The sequence below is a fragment of the Hyla sarda genome, chromosome 2 (assembly GCF_029499605.1).
Source record: "Hyla sarda isolate aHylSar1 chromosome 2, aHylSar1.hap1, whole genome shotgun sequence".
NCBI classification, from domain to species: domain Eukaryota; kingdom Metazoa; phylum Chordata; class Amphibia; order Anura; family Hylidae; genus Hyla; species Hyla sarda.
This window is the reverse complement of record NC_079190.1, coordinates 75,623,100-75,644,915: the sequence shown is the minus strand read 5'-3', so window position 1 is coordinate 75,644,915 and position 21,816 is coordinate 75,623,100. Positions and strand designations below refer to the sequence as shown.

Here is a 21,816-nt window from a genome sequence, read left to right as displayed (position 1 = left end):
TGGCGGCGGCGGTCTATGGCACCGCAAAAGCCACTGCAGTGCATTGATTTAAAGCGCCCGCTTTAAATCAATGATCTGCAGCGGTGTCGCGGGGGGATAAATAAACGATAACTTATACCGGAATATCGGTATAAGTTATCGGCCATCGGCCCTAACCTCCACCGATTATCGGTACTGGCCCTAAAAAAACGATATTGGTCGATCTCTACTGCCGTTCTCCCTTCCTGGACAAGTTGTTTTCCGTCCAGGTCCGTCCTTCTTACGTGGGATGGTTTTTGACTTTTTCATCTCAATGAGAACATCGTCCTACCACCCTCTTGTCTGGCCCCTTCTCATCCCTGGAAGCGTTTGTTCCACAACCTGGTTGTGGTGAGGGCTGTTCGGACTTATCTCTCAGTCACGCTTTCCTTTCGGCAGTGGGACCCTCCCCTTTTTTGTTTTTCCGGAAGGTCGTTGTATAGGACAACCTGCTTCTACGACCACCATTTTTCGGTGGATCCCACCCTTCAGGGGTTTGGCTCATTCCACCCGATTTTCGGGACATCCTGGGCCCTCCGCTACGTGGCTTTGGCCTTGCAGTTCTGTAAAGCGTCCGCTTGGTCGTCTTTATACACTTTCTCAAGGTACTACCAGATTCATACATACGCATCAGTTGATGCTACTCTGGGCTGTAAGATGTTGCAGACGGCGGTGGTCCAACTGTCCACCTGTCTGATTCCTCACCCACCCAAGGGACGGCTTTGGTACGTCCCATGGTCTGTGTCCCCCAATGGAGCCGATAGAGAAAAGGAGATTTTTTTTTTTTATGCTTACCGTAAAATCTTTCTCGAAGGATCCATTGGGGGACACAGCTCCCCCCCTTTTTCTGGTGTTCCTATTTCAGTTATCTGTCCAAAGGCCTGTTCAGTTGCCTTTTCTTCTGATTGCTCGGACAGTTTGTGGTTTTCTCTTGACCTGTCGGTCTTCTCCTATTGCTCTGGGACTAAAACTGATTACCTCAGGTGCCTGTGAGCGGGTATACCCTGCTGGGAGGAGCCGACTTCTCTTGTTGCCATATGAGCCTCCTAGTGACAGCAGCATACACCCATGGTTTGAGTCCCCCAATGGATCCTTCGAGAAAGATTTTACGGTAAGCATAAAAAAATCTCCTTTTTGTTATAAAAAAAATGTTGTAAAAAAAAAATAAAAAATTTCCATCACTACGGCATCTTTTTTTAATTTTTTTTATTTTATTTTTTTTTTTTTTTTGGTACCCAACCAATTTTTTATTTTTATTTTTTAAACCAAAAAACGCAGGGCAAAAAACAAAGTAGAAACTTAGCCTTAGTCTGGATAAAGTTAGATCTACGTCGTATATAGGTTTTTAGGCAGATGTATAGCAGCAAACCCTGGCATTTTACAAGAAAATCTCTTTAGGGGAGCATGATCATAAGCTTTCAATTTTAAACAAAGTGATTTACTTGTTTTTTTTTTTTTCTTCAGGTTGTGCGGTTATAATTTCCACGTGCACTGACAATGGTAGATGTTGGAAAATGGCCGATATTTGCACTATGCCCTCAAGAAGATCTGAAGTTCATAAGAAAGGCTTGTGTGTTTGGTTCTGGAAATGAAGTGTTATATATCACAAAAAATGATGAGGTAAAGTAGCTACGTGATTTTTATTTTCCAGTCTGAGATTTGAAAAGCCCTGATTTAAATGTTTCATGAATTATTTCTACTGGCTACCTTAGTTTCCTAACCTTTTGTGCGTTGGCTGTCCAGGCATGCTGGGAGTTGTCGTTTTAGGAACAGCTGGAGGCATGCTGGTTGGGAAACACTTGTCTAGCTCATGGCAGACCTACTAGTCTTAGTAAATTTCTACTACTGGGCATATAAACTGGCTGTCTGGGAATGCTGGGAGTTGGAGTTTTGCAACCGTTGAAACCACTGCTCCAAAACATACTGATAGGTGAGGATAGGGTGCATTCACACCATGTTTTTCCAAAACTGCAGCCAGAATCTCTGGGAGAATTTTAAAAACTGTCCGCTGCTGTATCCCCTCCAGAACCACCCCCAATTCACTTGAATGAGCCGGACAGAGTCAGATAGTGACTCTGGCTGGCTTATTTTTGGATCGTATCCGGTTTTGTTGTCGGACTGAAAAGCCATGGTCTGACTGTTTTTAGTCCAGCAATAAAACTTGTCCACTCATTTTTGAATTGTATAAGTTTTATTGCGGAACTAAAAACTATGGCAGGGCAAAAATAAGCCATCTGGAGTCACTATCTGACTCTGTCCAACATTCAAATGAATGGGGTGCAGCACGGGATCTGGATTCTGCAAAAACGTGGTGTGAATGCACCCTTAGATTGTGAGCTCCAGTGGGGACAGGGACCAATTTGAGTGTACAGCGCTTCAAAATCTGTGTGTGCTATATATATATATCGATATATATATATATATATATATATATATATATATATATATATATATATATATATATATATATATATATATATATATATATATATATTATCATCATTGGCAAATATAATTTTGTTAGTATAATCAGCTGTAAAACAGCCCAAAATACTGTTGTCATAGCTACTGATACTTTTTCCTGTGAACATTACCTAAGTTATTTCAACTTAAAAAAAAAATATATATATATGTTTAATTTCCTTTTACAGGTTTTTGTGATGGGTACAAACAGCAGTGGCTGTTTAGGAACAGGAGATACGCTGAGTATAATTGAACCTAGGTGTCTTAATATTCTCTCAGGGAAGAAGATAGCCAGTCTGAGCTGCGGGAGCGGCCCTCATGTTGTGGTTATAACCTCAGGTAGGAATAGAAGAAATAAAATCATCATATAGATAAAGAGTCTAATAACTTTCTGCATGAACTGCATTCTGGGAGAGTTAGAATTTCCTACATACTGTAAGGTGCAGTGTTCTTGAATCAAGGGGATTTTGCCACCATGGACACCATTGCCAATCCACAGTATAAAGGATGTGTCCTATCACAGTGTGTCTGACTTCTGGGACCCATTCTCAACTCCGAAAGATCCGTTCTGAATGGAGTGGCAGTGTGACATACAAATAAGACACTTGGCTATCTTCAATGCTCCAATTGAGCGAAGTATGCACACTGCCACTCTATTTAGACAAGATATTTGGGAATGCCTTTCTCGAAATTGGGTCCCAGAAGTCAGACCTGCTGTTATCAGACACTTATCCGCCATCCTGGACATGGACAATGTTGTCTATGGTGGCAATCCCCTTTATAACCATTATATCCATATAGTAGTCACTGTACGTTATTCATATATAATCTTTGTACAGTACATGAAATTGTTATTTTGGTATTTAAGACTTTACTCCTGATTTTTGGTACAGAAAATAGATGTCATGCATTGACCAGAACAAGAGAAACCAGTAGTGTTGTTAGGTGAAACATGAGACCTAAATGTTTTGTAACTACTGATAATGTATCAAGCTTTATGTATTTGCAGATGGAGAAGTATATAGCTGGGGTCACAACGCCTACAGCCAGTTGGGCAATGGGTCTACTAGTCAAGCTTTAATTCCATGTCAAGTGTCCACCAACTTGGTGAACAAGAAGGTTGTGAGTGTGGCTTGTGGTTCCCATCATTCTATGGTGTCTACATCTGATGGAGAGGTAAGATTGTTTTCTGGCACAACACCCTGCAGGAATTTATTTTCAGCACCTTATGTGTTAAAGGACCACGTTTTCTAGTTGGTAATCATTGCATACCAGGAATACTTCACAAGACCTGCTGTTTTGGAGATGCTCTGAACCATTTGTGCAGCATTCACAATTGGGTCATAATCAAAGGATTTTTGACATTTAGGACATTTAGCCATATTTCCTAATAACAGAACATAAATTTCAATAACTGTTCACACCCACCTGAGTGTCTCTAACCTTATAGGTTACTGCTATTTTATTTCTCCCCCTCAGAGTGACCACAGGACAACCCCCCCCCCCCCAAAAAAAAAAAAATATAGTAACAGAGGGTGTCTAAATATTCTTCCATTTCTGTAATAAAAGATTTCTTTATTAAGGTGTATGCTTGGGGATATAATAATTCTGGGCAAGTTGGATCTGGATCTACAGCAAATCAACCGATTCCTAGAAGAGTAACCAGCTGTCTGCAAAATAAGATTGTCGTTTGCATTGCTTGTGGTCAGATGAGCTCCATGGCTATAGTGGACAATGGGGAGGTAAGAGAAGTTGTTAGCACTATTATTTGCTATCCTCTACTTTTTGTCTTTAGCAATATCTGAAGTTTTATAAAGAATTCTTAGCGTTTAGTTTTAGAGTAAATATCTGTAGAAGGACAGTCATAATGCGCCTTTAGCTACAAACTAATGTACTTTTTAGGCTATGTTCACACAGAATCTGCTGGAAAACTTCAGCTCAGAAATTCTGTGTAAATTCTGCCCAAATTATGCAAAATTGCTAAAAATCTGTGGCCGGTTTTGCAGAGCAGAATCACAGAAATTCCACCGTGTGAACCTAGCCTTAGACAGGCAAACCCCTGCCAATACAAGCACCAATATAGTAGATCAGCGCTCAGTTATTTTCAGTGCAAAGCCTCGTGAACTATTGTCGGATCATTCGTGCAGCCCTTCACTTACATCACTGTCAGGCACACGTCCTTTGTTTATGGATGGAGATGTGCAGCTGACCCACATTGCTTTATGGTTCTGCACTATTCCAGCAATTAGCCAATGAATGAGCGTTTGCTTTTTTTGTCGCTGATCTCTGGGTCTTTTACAATACAATTGCAATAATTGTTCTGTTGGGCTGTTAATCGCCCTGTTTTAAAGGTCTTTAACCTAGTAAGTGTGGCTTTTAAAGGTTGTTCACGCTGCTTTTAAAAAAAAAAAATTTTTATTTGCTAGAAATCTTATGTACTTTTAGGATCCCCAAAGTTCATGTGAAGGAACCAATCAGCAAGTGTTCACCCACAAATCCTTTTTACAGCAACGAAGTAGTGAACACTGTGCCCATTCTTTGGACTGCTGTGGTGTTGTCTCATAATATGGCAGCAAATGGCACAGGTTGGGAATAGGTGAGGTGGTAACTACATGTAGAAGTCCAGCTGTCTTTATTCATTCTGTATGTACTACCTGCTTATGTACGTACTTACTAAACTGCACCATACTACCAATCATTCGGAAAGTCTTTAACATTTGTTATGCTGAGGCCTTGACTTCTTTTTTTCTATTCTAGCACAAGGCTGTAGATATTTTTTCGTATATATTTATTTTAAATAAAATTTATATTTTCTATGGTTCCAGCAGCCACTGTGCCACAAGGTAGAAACACACTTCACTGATCCTTGTGTTTCTGTCTTATTGTCACTGTTTCCTCCTCTAATCTGCGTTTCATGTAAGAGTACAGAAGGGCACAGTTTCACAACTACTTACTAAACATGGTTGAAGAATTTGACATGTGCTGCTGAACAGATTTCAGCTACAAGTGTCAAAGTACAAATAACGAACATGAAAATAAAATGCAGACTTACTGTAAAAAAATAGATGTCACACAGGATGCGCATTTTATGTCATATAAATTATTAAAAAGTAATTTGATACATTTTTTTTTTTTATAGAAATGGGGCATCTATAATCTCTTTATGCTGTTCGTAGGGTTTTTTCAGTCAGTTCAGATATCTTTAGATCCCCCCCCCCCCACCCCATGCTGACAGCTCCCTGGCCCCTCACTAGTCTTTGCTTACTCATTTCCAGCAAAAATGGGGGAGATTTATCATTGCCTTTTTAGAGATTTTTTGTTTTTGTTTGCCAACACTGGGCACTTGAAATGTTGCATGTGTGCCTAAGCACTTTTATTTGCGACTTTTTACAGTAAGCAAAACTTGCCAACAATCTTACTAAATTTTCACAGTGGTAACAGATTTATCAAGTGCGAATGTCACACAAAAAGTTGCAAACCCCTTTAAAACACCACAAATCTACACCAGCCAAGACCTGGCTTACAAAACGAACAACAACATACTACTGGTCTTCTATTGGACAATTGTGCTGAATGAGGCAGCACAAATGACAAGATACTAAACCTACAATGCTACCTCGCAAAATAACTGAACTAAATGCCACCTATTACAAAAATAGTAAACCTTTTATTGAAAAATTACTATAAACAACATGACAAAGACAGATTCGTCCTGACAAAGTGGTCATCCACGAAACGTACGTCAAGGTGGGGTCCCCATATTGCACAGAGGACGTAGACTACAGGTAGTTATGTTATAATTTATTAAATACCGTATTTATCAGCATATTACACGCATTTTTTAAGCTAAAAGTCTATATGCGTGTTATACGCCAATAAACTCTTTCTAGCCCTTGCAGCAGTGGCTGCGGTTCCATGATTTAAAGCGGCTGCTTTAAATCCATGTAACTGCAGCGGCTTCTGCAGGGCCAGAGTCCCCCCGCCGCCCGATTGCCATGTCCCTTCCCATCCCCTGCTTTCATATTTGCCTGTCCTGTGGGCGCTCCTGCAGGACGTCCTCAATGCAACATCACTCTTCAGTACGCAGCACACAGTGACAGCGCAGGATGCCGCAGGAGCACTTCCCCCAGGAGAGGTTGATATGAAGGCCAGGGATGGGGAGGGACATGGAAATCGGGCGGCGGGACTCTGGCCCCGCAGAAGCCGCTGCAGTTACAAGATTGTGGCCGCATTTACACGCACCCTTATTTTAATAAGGATATTTGGGTAAATAAGAGGGTGCGTGTTATAGGCCAGTGCGTGTTATACCCCGATAAATGCTTATTATTTTTTGTGCATTATATTATTGGTGATTATTCGAGTAACCATTGTATAGTCCTCTGTGCCGATACTACATCTGTGAGATATGTATGTTGGATATTCTTCCATTTATTGGGGGATATGTTTTTTTTTTAAGGGTTAGGGAATCTGTCTTTTGTCATGATATATAGAAATAGATATATATATTATCTCTGTGTGTGTGTGTATATATAATATACTGTGTGTGTATGTAGAGGGGTTGGTAAATACTATCATACTATCAGAGAGGGGTTGGTAAATTTGGCGCACATAAGAGAAAAAAAATAAAAAATCACTCCAGAACACCATTTTGTATGAATCCTCCTCTCCTCTGCGACTTTTTGCACAAAAAGTCCCAGTTGGGGCAAAAATAAATAAATAAAAAAAGTGTGACTTTTTGAAAGTGCTTTCCAAAAGGTAGTTTTGTAAGCCATTACTAAACAACCTAAAATGCTGCCTCACAAAATAGCTGAACTATATACCCCACACACATAATAAATATATACGGGGTAATATATATATATATATATAATATATATATATACACACACACACACACACACACACACACACACATACACAGTATATATATATATATATATATATATATATATATATATATATATATATATATATAATACCCCGTATATATTTATTATGTGTGTGGGGTATATAGTTCAGCTATTTTGTGAGGCAGCATTTTAGGTTGTTTAGTAATGGCTTACAAAACTACCTTTTGGAAAGCACTTTCAATAAGTCACACTTTTTTTATTTATTTATTTTTGCCCCAACTGGGACTTTTTGTGCAAAAAGTCGCAGAGGAGAGGAGGATTCATACAAAATGGTGTTCTGGAGTGATTTTTTATTTTTTTTCTCTTATGTGCGCCAAATTTACCAACCCCTCTCTGATAGTATGATTAACCCCTTAAGGAATTAGCCCTTTTTCATCTTAAGGACTCGGCCATTTTTTGCAATTCTGACCACTGTCACTTTAAACATTAATAACTCTGGAATGCTTTTCCTAATCATTCTGATTCTGAGAATGTTTTTTCGTGACATATTCTACTTTAACATGGTGGTAAATTTTTGTGGTAACTTGCATCCTTTCTTGGTGAAAAATCCCAAAATTTGATGAAAAAATTGTAAAATTTGCATTTTTCTAACTTTGAAGCTCTCTGCTTGTAAGGAAAATGGATATTCCAAATAAAAAAATTTTGGTTCACATATACAATATGTCTACTTTATGTTTGCATCATAAAATTTATAAGTTTTTACTTTGGGAAGACACCAGAGGGCTTCAAAGTTGAGCAGCAATTTTCACATTTTTCACAAAATTTTCAAACTCGCTATTTTTTAGTGACCAGTTCAGTTTTGAAGTGGATTTGAAGGGTCTTCAAATACCCCAAAAAAGACCCCATTATAAAAACTACACCCCCCAAAGTATTCAAAATTACATTCAGTAAGTGTTTTAACCCTTTAGGTGTTTCACAGGAATTCGCATGTTCGTTTGACCCAATTTTTTTTATTTTTGCAAGGGGTAAAAAGGCGAAAATTTTTATTTGTATTTGAAACCCAATTTTTCTCGAGTAAGGACATACCTCCTATGTCTATGTAAAGTGTTCGGAGGGCTCAGAAGGGAAGGAGCGACAAATGGTTTTTGGGGGGCATGTCACCTTTAGGAAGCCCCTATGGTGCCAGAACAGCAAAAAAAACCACATGTAGTATAATATACAAAAAGGTTGCGTCAGCACTCTTGTTCAAAAAATATAAGGCTCTTAGTGCACTTTTTGATTAGAACGTGTCCACCATCCACCACGGGTAGGTGGCCTCACTTCCTATGGGACTCTAACACGCTTCTCATACTCATCTGTGCTGGGCTTATAGCCTCTGACTGGGTGTCCAGCAGGATCCACTACTAGTTTAACCCCTTAAGGACTCAGCCCATTTTGGCCTTAAGGACTCAGACAATTAAATTTTTAGGTTTTCATTTTTTCCTCCTCGCCTTCTAAAAATCATAAGTCTTTTATATTTTCATCCACAGACTAGTATGAGGGCTTGTTTTTTGCGCGACCAGTTGTCCTCTGTAATGACATAACTCATTATATCATAAAATGTATGGCGCAACCAAAAAACACTATTTAATAGGGAAATTAAAAAGAAAAACGCAATTTTGCTAATATTGGAAGGTTTCGTTTTCACGCCGTACAATTTACGGTAAAAATTACGTGTGTTCTTTATTCTGAGGGTCAATACGATTTAAAATGATACCCATGATAACATACTTTTATATTATTGTTGTGCTTAAAAAAAATCACAAACTTTTTAACCAAATTAGTACGTTTATAATCCCTTTATTTTGATGACCTCTAACTTTTTATTTTTCTGTATAAGCGACTAATTTTTTTCACCATATGTACTTTTTTTTGATACCACATTTGCATATAAAAAACTTTTAATACATTTTTATAATTTTTTTAAATAAAATGTATAAAAAAAAAGTAGCAAATTTGGACTTTAAAAAAAAAAAAAATTTTACGTTCAAGCCGTTCACCGTACGGCGTGAACGCACAGGCTGGATCGCACAGGCTGTAGTGTATGCAGCTCATTAGGTCATACTGTGCTGCAGTACAAATGTATTGCAGCATAGTATAACCTGTAAAAAATAATAAGCTTCAATAAGTGTTAAACAAATAAATAAAAAAAAATGCCCCTTTCTCAATAAAAGCCCTGTATTATCATAAAAAAAGAAATACAAATCATATATGTACTAAGTATTGCCATGTCCGTAATGACATGTACTATAAAGCTATAATGTAAATTATCCCTCACGGTGAACGCCGTAAAAAAAAAATAATAATTAAAAAAAGAGAACAAAAAAAGCGCAAAATTGGCCAAATTTTGCTGCAAATAGCGGAATAAAAAAGATCAAAAGGTAGCAGGTATCGCAAAAATATAAATAAAAAGTACAGCTCATCACGCAAAAAAAAATATGCCCTCGATGGCATCTGGCGAAAAATAAAAAAGTTACGTCTGTCAAAAAAAATAAATAAATAAACACAAAAAAGGGGGGAAAAAAGAATTTCTCTGTCACCTAATTGGGGGACACAGAGACCATGGGTATTATGCTGCTGACACTAGGCAAAAAAAGAAATCTGCTCCTCCCAGCAGGATATACCCACCCACAGGCACTGAGCTAATCAGTTTTAGCTTATTGTCAGTAGTAGGCAGACACATATCTGGAGCTCTCCAGACCTGGTCTTTTTTTCTTTTATTATTTTGTAGCTAGGGCTGTATAGTTAGTTTTATCCCGTTGTTATATTTCTAGGTTGGGTGACAGGAGCATGGTGCTAGCTAATCGCCCACATACGACAAAGGGGCACGGTGCATAGAGTATGGGCCGTCAACCCCTTCTCGCCAATGGTCAGCGCCTGGCGGTAGTACCCTGGGTCTGGGTCCCCCACTTGCCCCTGCCAGTCTTGCTATTTCAGCTTGGTGTTGCAGCACGGCCTTTAGCTGACTGAAGATGTCTGGGGGAGTATGAACTTCGTCCCCCTTCTTTATAGTAAATGGAGCTGCAGTGGAGTCCAAACTCCACAGCCACCATTGCACATGGCCCCCGGTCCCTTCCTGGCCTCCGGCATCACATGGAGGGCACAGTCTGGCACAGTCACAGTTTGGTACCCTGCGCACACCCACTATTTGTGTATAATAAAAAGTATATTTTATTACAATTCAAACATAGTGATATAGCAGAAAATAAAACACTTAACAACATCTAAAAAGGCCCGAAGGCCCCACAGAACAGGTGGGGACCCCCCTCAAAGAGGGGGGAGACCACTCCCGGGGCACCTGCTAGATAACAATCTGTCTATTGCACTCGTCCCGCTAGCCCTAATCAGATAGCCACAAAATTACATAACGGTATAAATAACATGGAAACAGCTCTCCTCAGATAAGGTATTCAAATAGTCAACCTGTGGACAATGAATATAGATACAACCTGTATGCAATCAATAGGCGCAAACACTGGAAAAGCGGGCTACGGACAGCAGATGGAGAATAACCTTGCAGGTACCCCCCCTGAACCCATTCGTTCCGTTGCCTGTCGGCAACTTCCTTGGGTGTTGTGCCATATTTCACAATTCCTGCTTTATAAATACATTTTAATCAAGTTAATATGCATCAGGAGGGAATACCTGGTGGTCCATAGTCATTCATCCCAGCACGCTAGGACGCCAGAAGCATCTGCTAATACTTCCAGGTAATCTTAGTTCACGTCCATTCTAGCTCAATAATCACACGCATGCGCACCCCTCATCTCACTCACTAGAATCCCCGATCACAGACCATCCTTCAGCGCATGCGCCATGCGCTGTGCTTTCAGTTCTCACATTAATATCAGCACCTGCACATTATTTCCCCAATGCACCTGTACATTACATACTTAAACATCTTAGGTGCTGTTTGCGTTCTTGGCTCTCACATCCTTCATCTATATCTATGTATAAATTGTCCCATGCATACTCGTACTGCCCTCATTTATATCATACAATATTATACCCATTAGGCTATATAATAATATTCATTATGTATAAAGGCAATAAGTAATGGGTATTAAAGGCACTATATATATACTCCTAATGAAAAACCATCCACATAATAGTGCACCATATAACACAAATATAGCAAGAACTATACACTTAACAGGGATGTGGAATTCCTATCGCCGAGCAGGTGAATTTTTTCCTTCCCTTTTCCTTCCCATTTGGAGAGATCCACTATAGAGATAGCCATAGGGCTTACCTCTGCTTCCCTGGTGTCTTTGGCTCTGGCATTGATAGATCCTGGCTGGACTAGGTTCTATCAATGGATCGCAGAGTGCACAGATCAGTGGAGTTCAATAGAACTCTATTTATCTGTATACGTAATCTAATGATTCCTCCTAAGGGTATGTTCACACTGAGGAATTGGAGAGGAATTTCCACGAGTAATTCTGCTCGCTTTTTCCTCTCCAATTCATTCAGCAGTGAAAATCCCCATAGAGTTGTGCAGAATTTCTGCCCCTCAGTTCACACTGAGGAATTTCCTCAAGCAGAATTCTGACGAGGAAGTCTCTTCCGCTTGAAGAAAGAACATGTTCTTTCTTTCATGTGGAATCAGCGTCTTACTCCCATAGAGATCAATGTTAATTTTTTTTCCAGTCAGAATCATTTCCACGCGGAATTTGCGCAGAATTGGTGCGGAATTTCCGCATGGGAAAAAAAAGAGGATAATATATATATTATACTCCTCCTCCTCCGCTTGAAATTTTCATTTCCATGTGTGGAATTCCGCGCAAAATCTGAGTTCTTGTGGAAAAGTAACAATATCTGCTTGATTTCCGCCCCAATTCCTCAGTGTGAACATACCCTAAAAGTCTAATAATAAAGTGTAAAAAAAAATAAAATAAAATAAAAATTTAAGATGCACATTAACCCCTTCCATGTTAAAAGTTCAAATCGCCCCCTTTTCCTATATAAAAACATGTAAACATAATAAAAATAAATCTATAGGATAGTTAATTTAACCCTTAACTACCCCCATTTGTGATGGTCGGGGTTTTTGTTTAAAATCCCAGGAAATGTATGTTACCACATAACTTCTGTACGGCTGGAGATATTTCAATAACTGGTACACCTATTACGGACCGGGATCGGAGGTCGAGATATGAGGACGGGATAGGAGGTCTGGATAGGAGGTCGGGATACGATGACGGGATAGGAGATCAGGATATAACAACAATATAAGAGGACGGGATATGAAGTCAAAAGCTTCCTCCTCTGTTTATTTTCCTCCCCAACAAGGATTAGGAAGGAAAAACCGGGCAACGTCAGGTACTCAGCTAGTTATATTAGTTATGGCTATTATAGGGCGAGGAGGAAAAAAATTAGTGTTAAAGTGAAAAATTGGTCTGAACAAGTGGATCGTCATGAGGGACAAGTAGATTTTGCTCCGTTTTAGTCCCGTGGACATGTAGTTTTTTTAATTAAATTTTCACACCCCTGCTTAATAAGTAACTTGGCTTATCCACACTATCCTTACTCTTATTTAACGGTTTTCACATATGCACTTAACCTCATTACCAACGCCACTCTATACACATCATCATGAATGGATACAAGGTGATATGAGTAGATATAAGGTGGTATAAGCAGATGTAAAGGGGTTTAAGTAAATATAGGGTGGTATAAGTAGATATAAGGTGGTATGAAAACATCTAAAATGGTATGACTAGATATAAAGTGATATGAGTGGATATAAGGTGGTATAAGCAGATGTAAAGTGTTATAAGTAAATATAGGATGGTATGAAAAGAGATAAAGTGATATGAGTGGATATAAGGTGGTCTGAGTGCATATAAGATGGTATGTGTAAATATAGATGGTATAACTAGATATAAGGTGGTATAAGGTAGTGTGAGTAGATTTGAAGTAGTACGAGTAAATGTAAGGTGGTATGAGTCGATATAAGGTACTATGCGGTGGTATGAGTATATATAAGGCAATATGTGTATATATACGGTGGTATGAGTAGAAATATAAAGTAGTTTGAGTAGATATAAGATTGTATAAATATATATAAAGTGGTATAGGTATATATGGGGTGGTATGAGTAGAGTTAACATACTCCACCTCATACAGTGAACTTAGTGACCCATTATACTTGCTGTAATTTAAAGGAATGCATCTGTATACTTATCCTCATTAACTATAATACCGAATATCTATCATCATAACCATAATACCTATCATCATGTACATACGCATATTTGACCTCATAGAATACCCTCTACCTCCTATATTTTCCAAAGTGACCCATTATATACCTCTCAAATCACATTTCTCAATATTATCCTATCCATACTCGCCACTACACAGAAGCACACTAAAGCCATATTCTCCACCTCTATCTTGAATTACAGGTACCCCCCCCCCCTCCACATAAATACATGTAGAAATCCAACATTCAGTTTTATTATTAATCACAAATCTCAAACATATATCCATAACAAATCTATCTATAATCCAAAACAATATTATATATGATACATATGTTCATGTATATATCCACCTGAAGAGAGAGATATGGCATGGATATATCCATTTCCCACCCCCTCCTCATTTTAGTAGGGCTATACCCATATATTATCCATATCTCCTCAGTAGACCATTTACATATGGAGACACTCCAGGGGCAGTACTTGTGAGCAAGAGTTCCAATTCTCATGTCTCTTGGTCTCCAATGAGCTTCACTTGTCTGTTATCCACATCACATCGTATAAACTCCAAGGGATTGTTGGGTAGTCCATATTGCATTCCTGAGCAGGGCACATTCATCATGTACTCTAATAACTGATAAAGCAAGTTCTTCACTCATCCTCAATAAATATCACAATGCTTCACTATGTAGCACTGTATACGCCAAGATCAGAAGCTTCCAATCTTCTCAAAATAACTTCAGAAGCATCAAAGTGGATCCAGATATCTTCATCACTCTGGCATCAAATGACATGATACAACATACATTAGAAAGGGTCCGTCCTTCTTTATGAGCCTGTCCTCCTGCCTGGTAGATCGAAGATAAAGTATTGTATTCATCACACTTCAGAGTTGGCTGTTCTTCCGCCCTCTGCCATGCCTTTGGAGGACGTGATATCTGCCGAATCTACAGCTGTAGTCCTGGTGCACCACGGCATGCGGGTGTTGTCGGGAGGGTGTCCCTCCATGCACCCTGGTTTCCCCAAACGTTCATGGGAGCGTGCTTTCCACCACATCTGTAACTGAATTCCGGACCCTGCTTCCGGTGGGAGACAACCAACCGTTGTGTCCCTGCAGGTGCAATGGACCTTCGTTGTCAGCAGCCTGGGTGATGTCGGCTTGGGTTTTAGTGCAAGGGATCCAGTGGGTGACCTTGCGTATTCCTTGGGCGCACTGTGATGTGGCATCCACCTTCCCCCCCCCCCCCCAAAGGCAAGGGGGTATCTGTGTCCTTCCTGTGCCACTGATTCACGTGTTTACTGCTGTAGTTGGTAGGTGGTAGGGACCCTGCTCTGGCCAGTACAGTCGTTTCTTTTCCCTCCTTTTCGGTGGAGTTGTTTGCAGTGTCCCTGCCATTGCTGAGGTACATTTAATGTCAAGGGGTCCCAACTCTGGCCCGTCCGGGGTTTACATTCCCCACCCCAAGGGATGCGCTTTAGTGGGCTAGGTAGGCCTTCCTCTCCGACTACTCTATTTTGTCTCCTCTTTCCTTCTATGGACGGGTGGTATTAGTGGTCTGGATACGCACTGCTCTTACCTCCTATCGTATGCCTAGTGTTACTCAGACCGTCCTGGTGCCCCCATGGAGTTGGGGTGGAGTTTCTTGGGTTTCCACTATTTCTCGGGCGGTTCTTGCATTTCTCCTCCTTTTCTAGGTGGAAGGATAAAGGTTTTTTAAAGGGGTACTCCACCGGAAAACTTTGTTTTTTTTTTGTCCAGAGCAGCATATGTTTTCTGAGGGGATTTTTACTCCTACTCTAGACAGTTCTTAAAATGGACAGAGGTGTCAGGAGAGAGCACTGTGGTTATGATGTCAGCACAGAGCTCTGTGTTCCAAAAAGAAATGAAATTTAGTATTCAGTAGCTAATAATTACTGGAAGGATTAAGATTTTTTAATAGAAGTCATTTACAAATCTGTTTAACTTTCTGGCACCAGTTGATAAAAAAAAAAAAAAAAAAACATTTCCACTGGTGTACCCCTTTTAATAGAAGTCATTTACAAATCTGTAACTTTCTAGCACCAGATGATTTTGAAAAAAAGTACCCCTTTTAAGTACATTCGTGTTTTTTTAATTTTCTTTTTGGTTTTGGTTTTTCTGCTGCAAAAAATCTGACTTATTTCTGCACTGTGAATACATATTAGTCGGCATGAAATGTGATGGATTTCTTTACAATCTCCATAGCACAAGTTGATTCACGCTCCGTGTGCAGCACATTTATTCAGATTTTTTTTTTCCTCCCTATGTTGCATGGGATCTCCCCTCCCAGATCATTTATTGAATTGCAAGTTAGGAACATTTCTAGATTATAATAGTGATAAACTGTAATGCACTTGCACAGCTCTTTCTTTCCCAGTATCTGGATTTCGTAATAAGCTGAAATATAATGCAGCTAGAGATGAGCGAACTTACAGTAAATTCGATTCGTCACAAACTTCTCGGCTCGGCAGTTGATGGCTTATCCTGCGTAAATTAGTTCAGCCTTCAGGTGCTCCGGTGGGCTGGAAAAGGTGGATACATTCCTAGGAAAGAGTCTCCTAGGACTGTATCCACCTTTTCCAGCCCACCGGAGAACTGGAAAGCTGAACTAATTTATGCAGGAAAAGTCATCAACCGCTGAGCCGAGAAGTTCGTGAGGAATCGAATTTACTGTAAGTACAGGCTTCTTTACTCATGGCCGTACCAGGATTTGTAGGCAGTACTGTACTTATCTATCTTTTTCTTTGATAAGGTTTATGCATGGGGCTACAATGGAAACGGACAGCTGGGGTTGGGTAGCAGTGGAAACCAGCCAACGCCGTGCAGAATAGCCGCCCTTCAAAGTATCCGTGTGGAACAGGTGTGTATGCTTAACTATTTACTGTAATCTAAAGAGAAGGTAATAAAAGATCACTGGTGTGGAGGACACATTCCTGATGAAACATCACAAGGAAGCAATATAAAATAAGTGTATACCCACTGCAGGCTCGTGCTGACTCCACACTGAATCAGGGTACTGTGTATAGGGCCAGTAATGGGTCTGCTGGTGATGATGCAATAGGACAGTGGTCTTCAACCCGTGGACCTCCAGATGTTGCAAAACTACAACTCCCAGCATGCCCGGACAGCCGTTGGCTGTCCGGGCATGCTGGGAGTTGTAGTTTTGCAACATCTGGAGGTCCGCGGGTTGAAGACCACTGCAATAGGATATACGTGTAGTGTAAGAATGAAGAAGTCATTATATATTGCAAATGAAAAAACATTTGTACTTTCTAACTAAATCACTATATAATCATTTATAAAGATAGTGATATAGATGATATAGTTTATAAAGTGATCTCAACAATTAATAGGATTCTAGTGATGTTTGTGATTATAGTTGCTGGAAAATTTTCTCTCCTGCCACCTGTGCTCAGAGAAGGCGCAAACCCACCGAACTTGCCTTTTTGTACTGCTCTGGACAGTTCCAAAGTCGGTCAGAGGTGGCAGCAGAGAGCAGTTTGGGCTAAAAGGAAATGCAGTACAGGACCTGCTCCAGGGCATACAGCCTCTGATACATATTAGAAGACTTTAATTCAGTGTTTTCCAAACAGAGTGGCTCCAGCTGTTGCAAAACTACAACTCCCATTAAGCCCAGACAGCTTTAGGCTGTCCTGGCATGCTGGGAGTAGTTGTTTTGCAAAAGTTGGAGGCACAATGTTAAAAAAAAAAAAATAAAATAATAATATGAAAAAAAAAAACATTGTTTTAAATATTTTCAATAATTTACACATTTGTATTAACTTTTTTTCTCTTTTCCTGAATACCCCTTTAAAAACTGCATCCACATGTAGCAGAAAATGGGAATGGGCTTGCTGCACATGTTTTCTGATTTGCAGCATGTTAATTCTGAGGCAGTGGTGTATGAGGGTGCTCTGACCCTTGAAGTTAGTGACATTTTCATACTGCCTTGGTATTTTTTTTTTTTTTTTTTTTTTAGAATTTTTTTTTTTTTATATATTTTTTACATTGGCATGACTTTCTTACAGTGACTTTTTTGGTTTGTGGGTTTTAGTGGAGCGGTTGCGGAAAGGGTTTTTTATTTTTTTGTAATGCTGCAAAATACATTTTCAGTTAATAAACTTTCAATAAATATAATCTGATAAACAAAAAAAAATAATTAAAAATAAAAAATAATAATTTTGATGCAGACTTCACCTTTTTGCCCTGCATGGGGTGAAATCTGCCCCAAAAATTTGCACCCAAGGGTATTTTTAAAACACAATTTAGGTGTAAGCATCAGCAGGTTTATGAGGCATACCCATAAGGCAGTGGTCTTCAAACTGTGGCCCTCCAGATGTTGCAAAACTACAATTCCCAGCATGCCCGGACAGCCGTTGGCTGTCCGGGCATGCTGGGAGTTGTAGTTTTGCAACATCTGGAGGGCCACAGTTTGAAGACCGCTGCCATAAGGCAAAAAGATGTCTCTCTATGAACCCCATCACCCAACAAAGACCAAAAGACTATTTTTGACCTATGTTTGGATTTCCATTTCTGTACTGGAGATAATAGAGCAGACCTCTATTCCATAAAGCCAGATCCATTTAAATAAACATGTGAGTCTATTTATGGTGAATGCCACATAGTGGATCAACACGTGGATTTGTCGCAGATTTGTGGAGAAAAATGTCTGCATTGTGGATAAAACAGCTACAAACGGGTTTCTTTGCTCAGTCTCTGCCACCTCCTTCATAGCATGTTCCATAGAGAGTTTACAGGAATGGTACTGCAAGGTCTAAGCACTGGGAGCGCACACACTCTTTAGCCCATAGTAGTATTTAGAGATGAGCGAACTTACAGTAAATTCGATTCGTCACGAACTTCTCGGCTCGGCAGTTGATACTTTTCCTGCATAAATTAGTTCAGCTTTCCGGTGCTCCCGTGGGCTGGAAAAAGTGGATACAGTCCTAGGAAAGAGTCTCCTAGGACTGTATCCACCTTTTCCAGCCCACGGGAGCACATGAAAGCTGAACTAATTTATGCAGGAAAAGTCATCAACTGCCGAGCCGAAAAGTTTGTGACGAATCGAATTTACTGTAAGTTCGCTCATCTCTAGTAGTATTATTTGCTGAGAATTTCTTTAACGTGAATAACCACTGAACATATTGTATCTCTTCGGCTGCTGATATCCATTGTCTTTTGTAGATTGTCTGCGGCTATGCACATACACTGGCACTGACAGATGAAGGTGTAATGTATGCATGGGGAGCCAACTCCTATGGCCAGTTGGGAACGGGAAATAAAAGTAACCAGTCCTACCCTGTACAAGTATGTGTGGAAAAGGAAAGGTATGTTTATGTAAGCTTATGTTTAGAGCTGATTTATATGCAGTTGCATAAAAGGGGTTCTCTATCATATAGCTTCTTATTTTTATTTTTTTCTTTAAATCTAGCCCAGGCTGCAGACATAGAAAAACAAACAAACTACTCCCCCATGGCCTCTGGTATCCTGCTCCTGTCCCCCGTATCGGTCATCTTCCGAGGGGTTGACTTGTCAGACTGCAGCTTAGCTAATCTCCGCAGTGATGTCCCTCCTCTGCCAGTGATTAACTGTTCGGCAACTTGACACATTGGGCCCCGACACATTGCTGCTCAGCCAATCACTGGCTGAGGCGGGACATCATTGCAACTGGCGATTAACTGACCGGCAGTCTGACTAGTCAATCCCCAGCAAACAGGAAGACTATTGTGGCAGAGGACTGGGCAGGATTTTCAGAAAAAGGATACCCCCTTTCAAATTTTTTTTTTTAAAGTTACTATGCAAATTCCCCCTTGCTTTTGGAGGATTCTAGCAGCATATAGGACTGCAGAGGGTTACGTTAAATGCCTTTTGCCTGCTGGTTATGTAAAGTATTACAGCAGTGACAGATCTACAGATTAGGGGGTTCCAGAGGCCACCAGTTGCCTTCTATTAGCCTTGGATGTGGTCCATTATAAGGGGTTCTCCCAGATGGGAGGATGCTTTATGATCAGATTTTTGTCAAGGGACTCTTTCATAGCCGATATATATCTATGCTAGGCTATAAGGGCCCCTTGCTTTACTGGAGGATTTCACGCCACAGATTATAGAAATGTGGGTCTTATGCTTATTGTACACAAGGACGGCTGGATTTAGGTTTACTAAAACAAACACCTTTTCAAAGCACCGTGACAGCGCAGTCTGCCCACCTTGATAATGTCCTCATGGCTGTGCTAGGGAAGTGGCAATATTTCATGAGTGACCTATTCTTTGAAAAATAGGGGATTGTAGTAGTATTGTCGAACTTGGCAGATATGGAGTAAGATTTAAGAGAGTCTTGATGGCTTCTATTTAACCCCTTAAGGACCAAAGGCATACAGGTACGCCCTGATGTTCTGGTACTTAAGGACCCAGGGTGTGAGAGCGGGTGCTGGGAGTCCTCACCTGATGCGGGGGCCAAAATCCCTGGCATCGGTGGCGGGATCGGGGCCCCCGGAGCGGAGGCGATGGCAGGCAGGAGGGACAGAGTGCAGAAGCAGGAGGTAAGGCTGGCCTCCTGCTGTTGCTTAGCAACAACTCCCAGCATGCACAATAGGGCATGCTGGGAGTTGTTGTTATGCAACAGCAGAAGGCACAACTCCAAGCATTCCCTTTGGTAGTTTGTGCATGCTGAGGGTTGTAGTTATGCAACAGCTGGAGGCACATTTTTTCTATGAAAAAGTGTGCCTCCAGCAGTTGCATAACTACAACCCCCAGCATGCACGGATAGCCAAAGGGCATGATGGGGGTTGTAGCAGTGTGCCTCCAGCTGTTACAGAACTAGAAGTCCCAGCATGCCCTTCAGCTGTCACTGCATGCTGAGAGTTGTTGTTTTTGCAACAGCTGAAGGCACACTGGTTGCGAAACAGTTTGTTACCTAACTCAGTGTTTTGCAACCAGCTGTTGCATAAGTACAACTCCCAGCATGCACGGACAGCCAAAGGGCATGCTTGGAGTTGTAGTTTTGCAACAGCTGGAGGATTGCCCCCCCAATGTGAATGTACAGGGTACATTCACACGGTTGGGGGTTTACAGTTAGTTTCTCGTTGCATGTTTGAGTAGCAAATTGTCCGCTGCAGCTCAAGCTTTCAGCGGAAAACTCGCTGTGAACCCCCGCCCATGTGAGTGTATCCTAAAAACACTACACTACCCCCCCCAATAAAAATAAAATGTCTGGTACGGCACGGTTTCCAAAACTGATCCTCCAGCTGTTGCAAAACAACAACACCCAGTATTGCCGGACAGCCATTGACTGTCCAGGCATGCTGGGAGTTTTGCAACAGCTGGAGGCACCATGTTTGGGAAACACTGCCGGAGGAAAGTGTAATTCTTGCATCTGGGTCCGTTCCTATGCAAATCCCTAATTTAGGCCTCAAATGCACATGGCCCTCTCTCACTGTGGAGCCCTGTCTTATTTCAAAGCAACAGTTTAGGGCCACATATGGGGTATTTCTGTACTCGGGAGAAATTTCCTAACAAATTTGAGGGTCTTTTTCTCCTTTTACCCCCTTATGAAAAGGTAAAGTTGGGGTCTACTCCTGCATGTTATTGTAAAAAAATTAAATTGTTTACACTAACATGCTGGTGTTGCCCCCATTTTCACAAAAGTACTGAAATATCCCATATGTGGACGTAAAATGCTTTGCAGGCACACAACATGCAGCGCCATGTACATGAGGTGATTTTCACAGGGGTGGCTGATCCTTACATCGGTTTTGATATAAACGCAAAAAAAATAAAAAAAATAAACACACACCCACATTTGACCCTATTTTGGAAACTACACCCACAGGTATTATTTTGTATTTTCTCCTTCACTTTGCTGTTATTCGTGTGAAACACCTTAAGGGTTAACACACTTTCTGAATGTCATTTTGAATACTTTGAGGGGTGCAGTTTTTATAATGGGGTCATTTATGTGGTATTTCTAATATGAAGGTCCCTCAAATCCACTTCAATACTGAACTGGTCCCTGAGAAATTCAGATTTTGAAAATTTTGTGAAAAATTGGAAAATTGATGCTGAACTTTGAAGCCCTCTGGTGTCTTCCAAATGATGTAGACATATTGTGTATGTGAATCAAGATATAATTTATTTGGAATATACATTTTCCTTACAGGCAGAGAGTTTCAAAGTTAGAAAAATGCAAAATTTTCAAATATTTCATGAAATTTTTGGAATTTTT

The 21,816-nt window shown here is 40.4% G+C and overlaps 1 protein-coding gene across 4 annotated transcripts in view; it reads left to right on the top strand.

Moving 5' to 3' along the window:
• RCBTB2 (RCC1 and BTB domain containing protein 2) overlaps positions 1-21,816 on the top strand; it is a 53,737-nt gene that overhangs the window by 11,300 nt on the left and 20,621 nt on the right. For all 4 annotated transcript variants that reach the window (XM_056562112.1, XM_056562111.1, XM_056562109.1 and 1 more), the window contains 6 exons: positions 1,483-1,638; positions 2,670-2,820; positions 3,491-3,657; positions 4,065-4,223; positions 16,348-16,455; positions 18,780-18,922. In XM_056562112.1, the coding sequence (XP_056418087.1) occupies positions 1,516-1,638; positions 2,670-2,820; positions 3,491-3,657; positions 4,065-4,223; positions 16,348-16,455; positions 18,780-18,922 (851 nt within the window). In that variant the 5' untranslated portion in view covers positions 1,483-1,515. The remainder of the gene's footprint in view (positions 1-1,482; positions 1,639-2,669; positions 2,821-3,490; positions 3,658-4,064; positions 4,224-16,347; positions 16,456-18,779; positions 18,923-21,816) is intronic.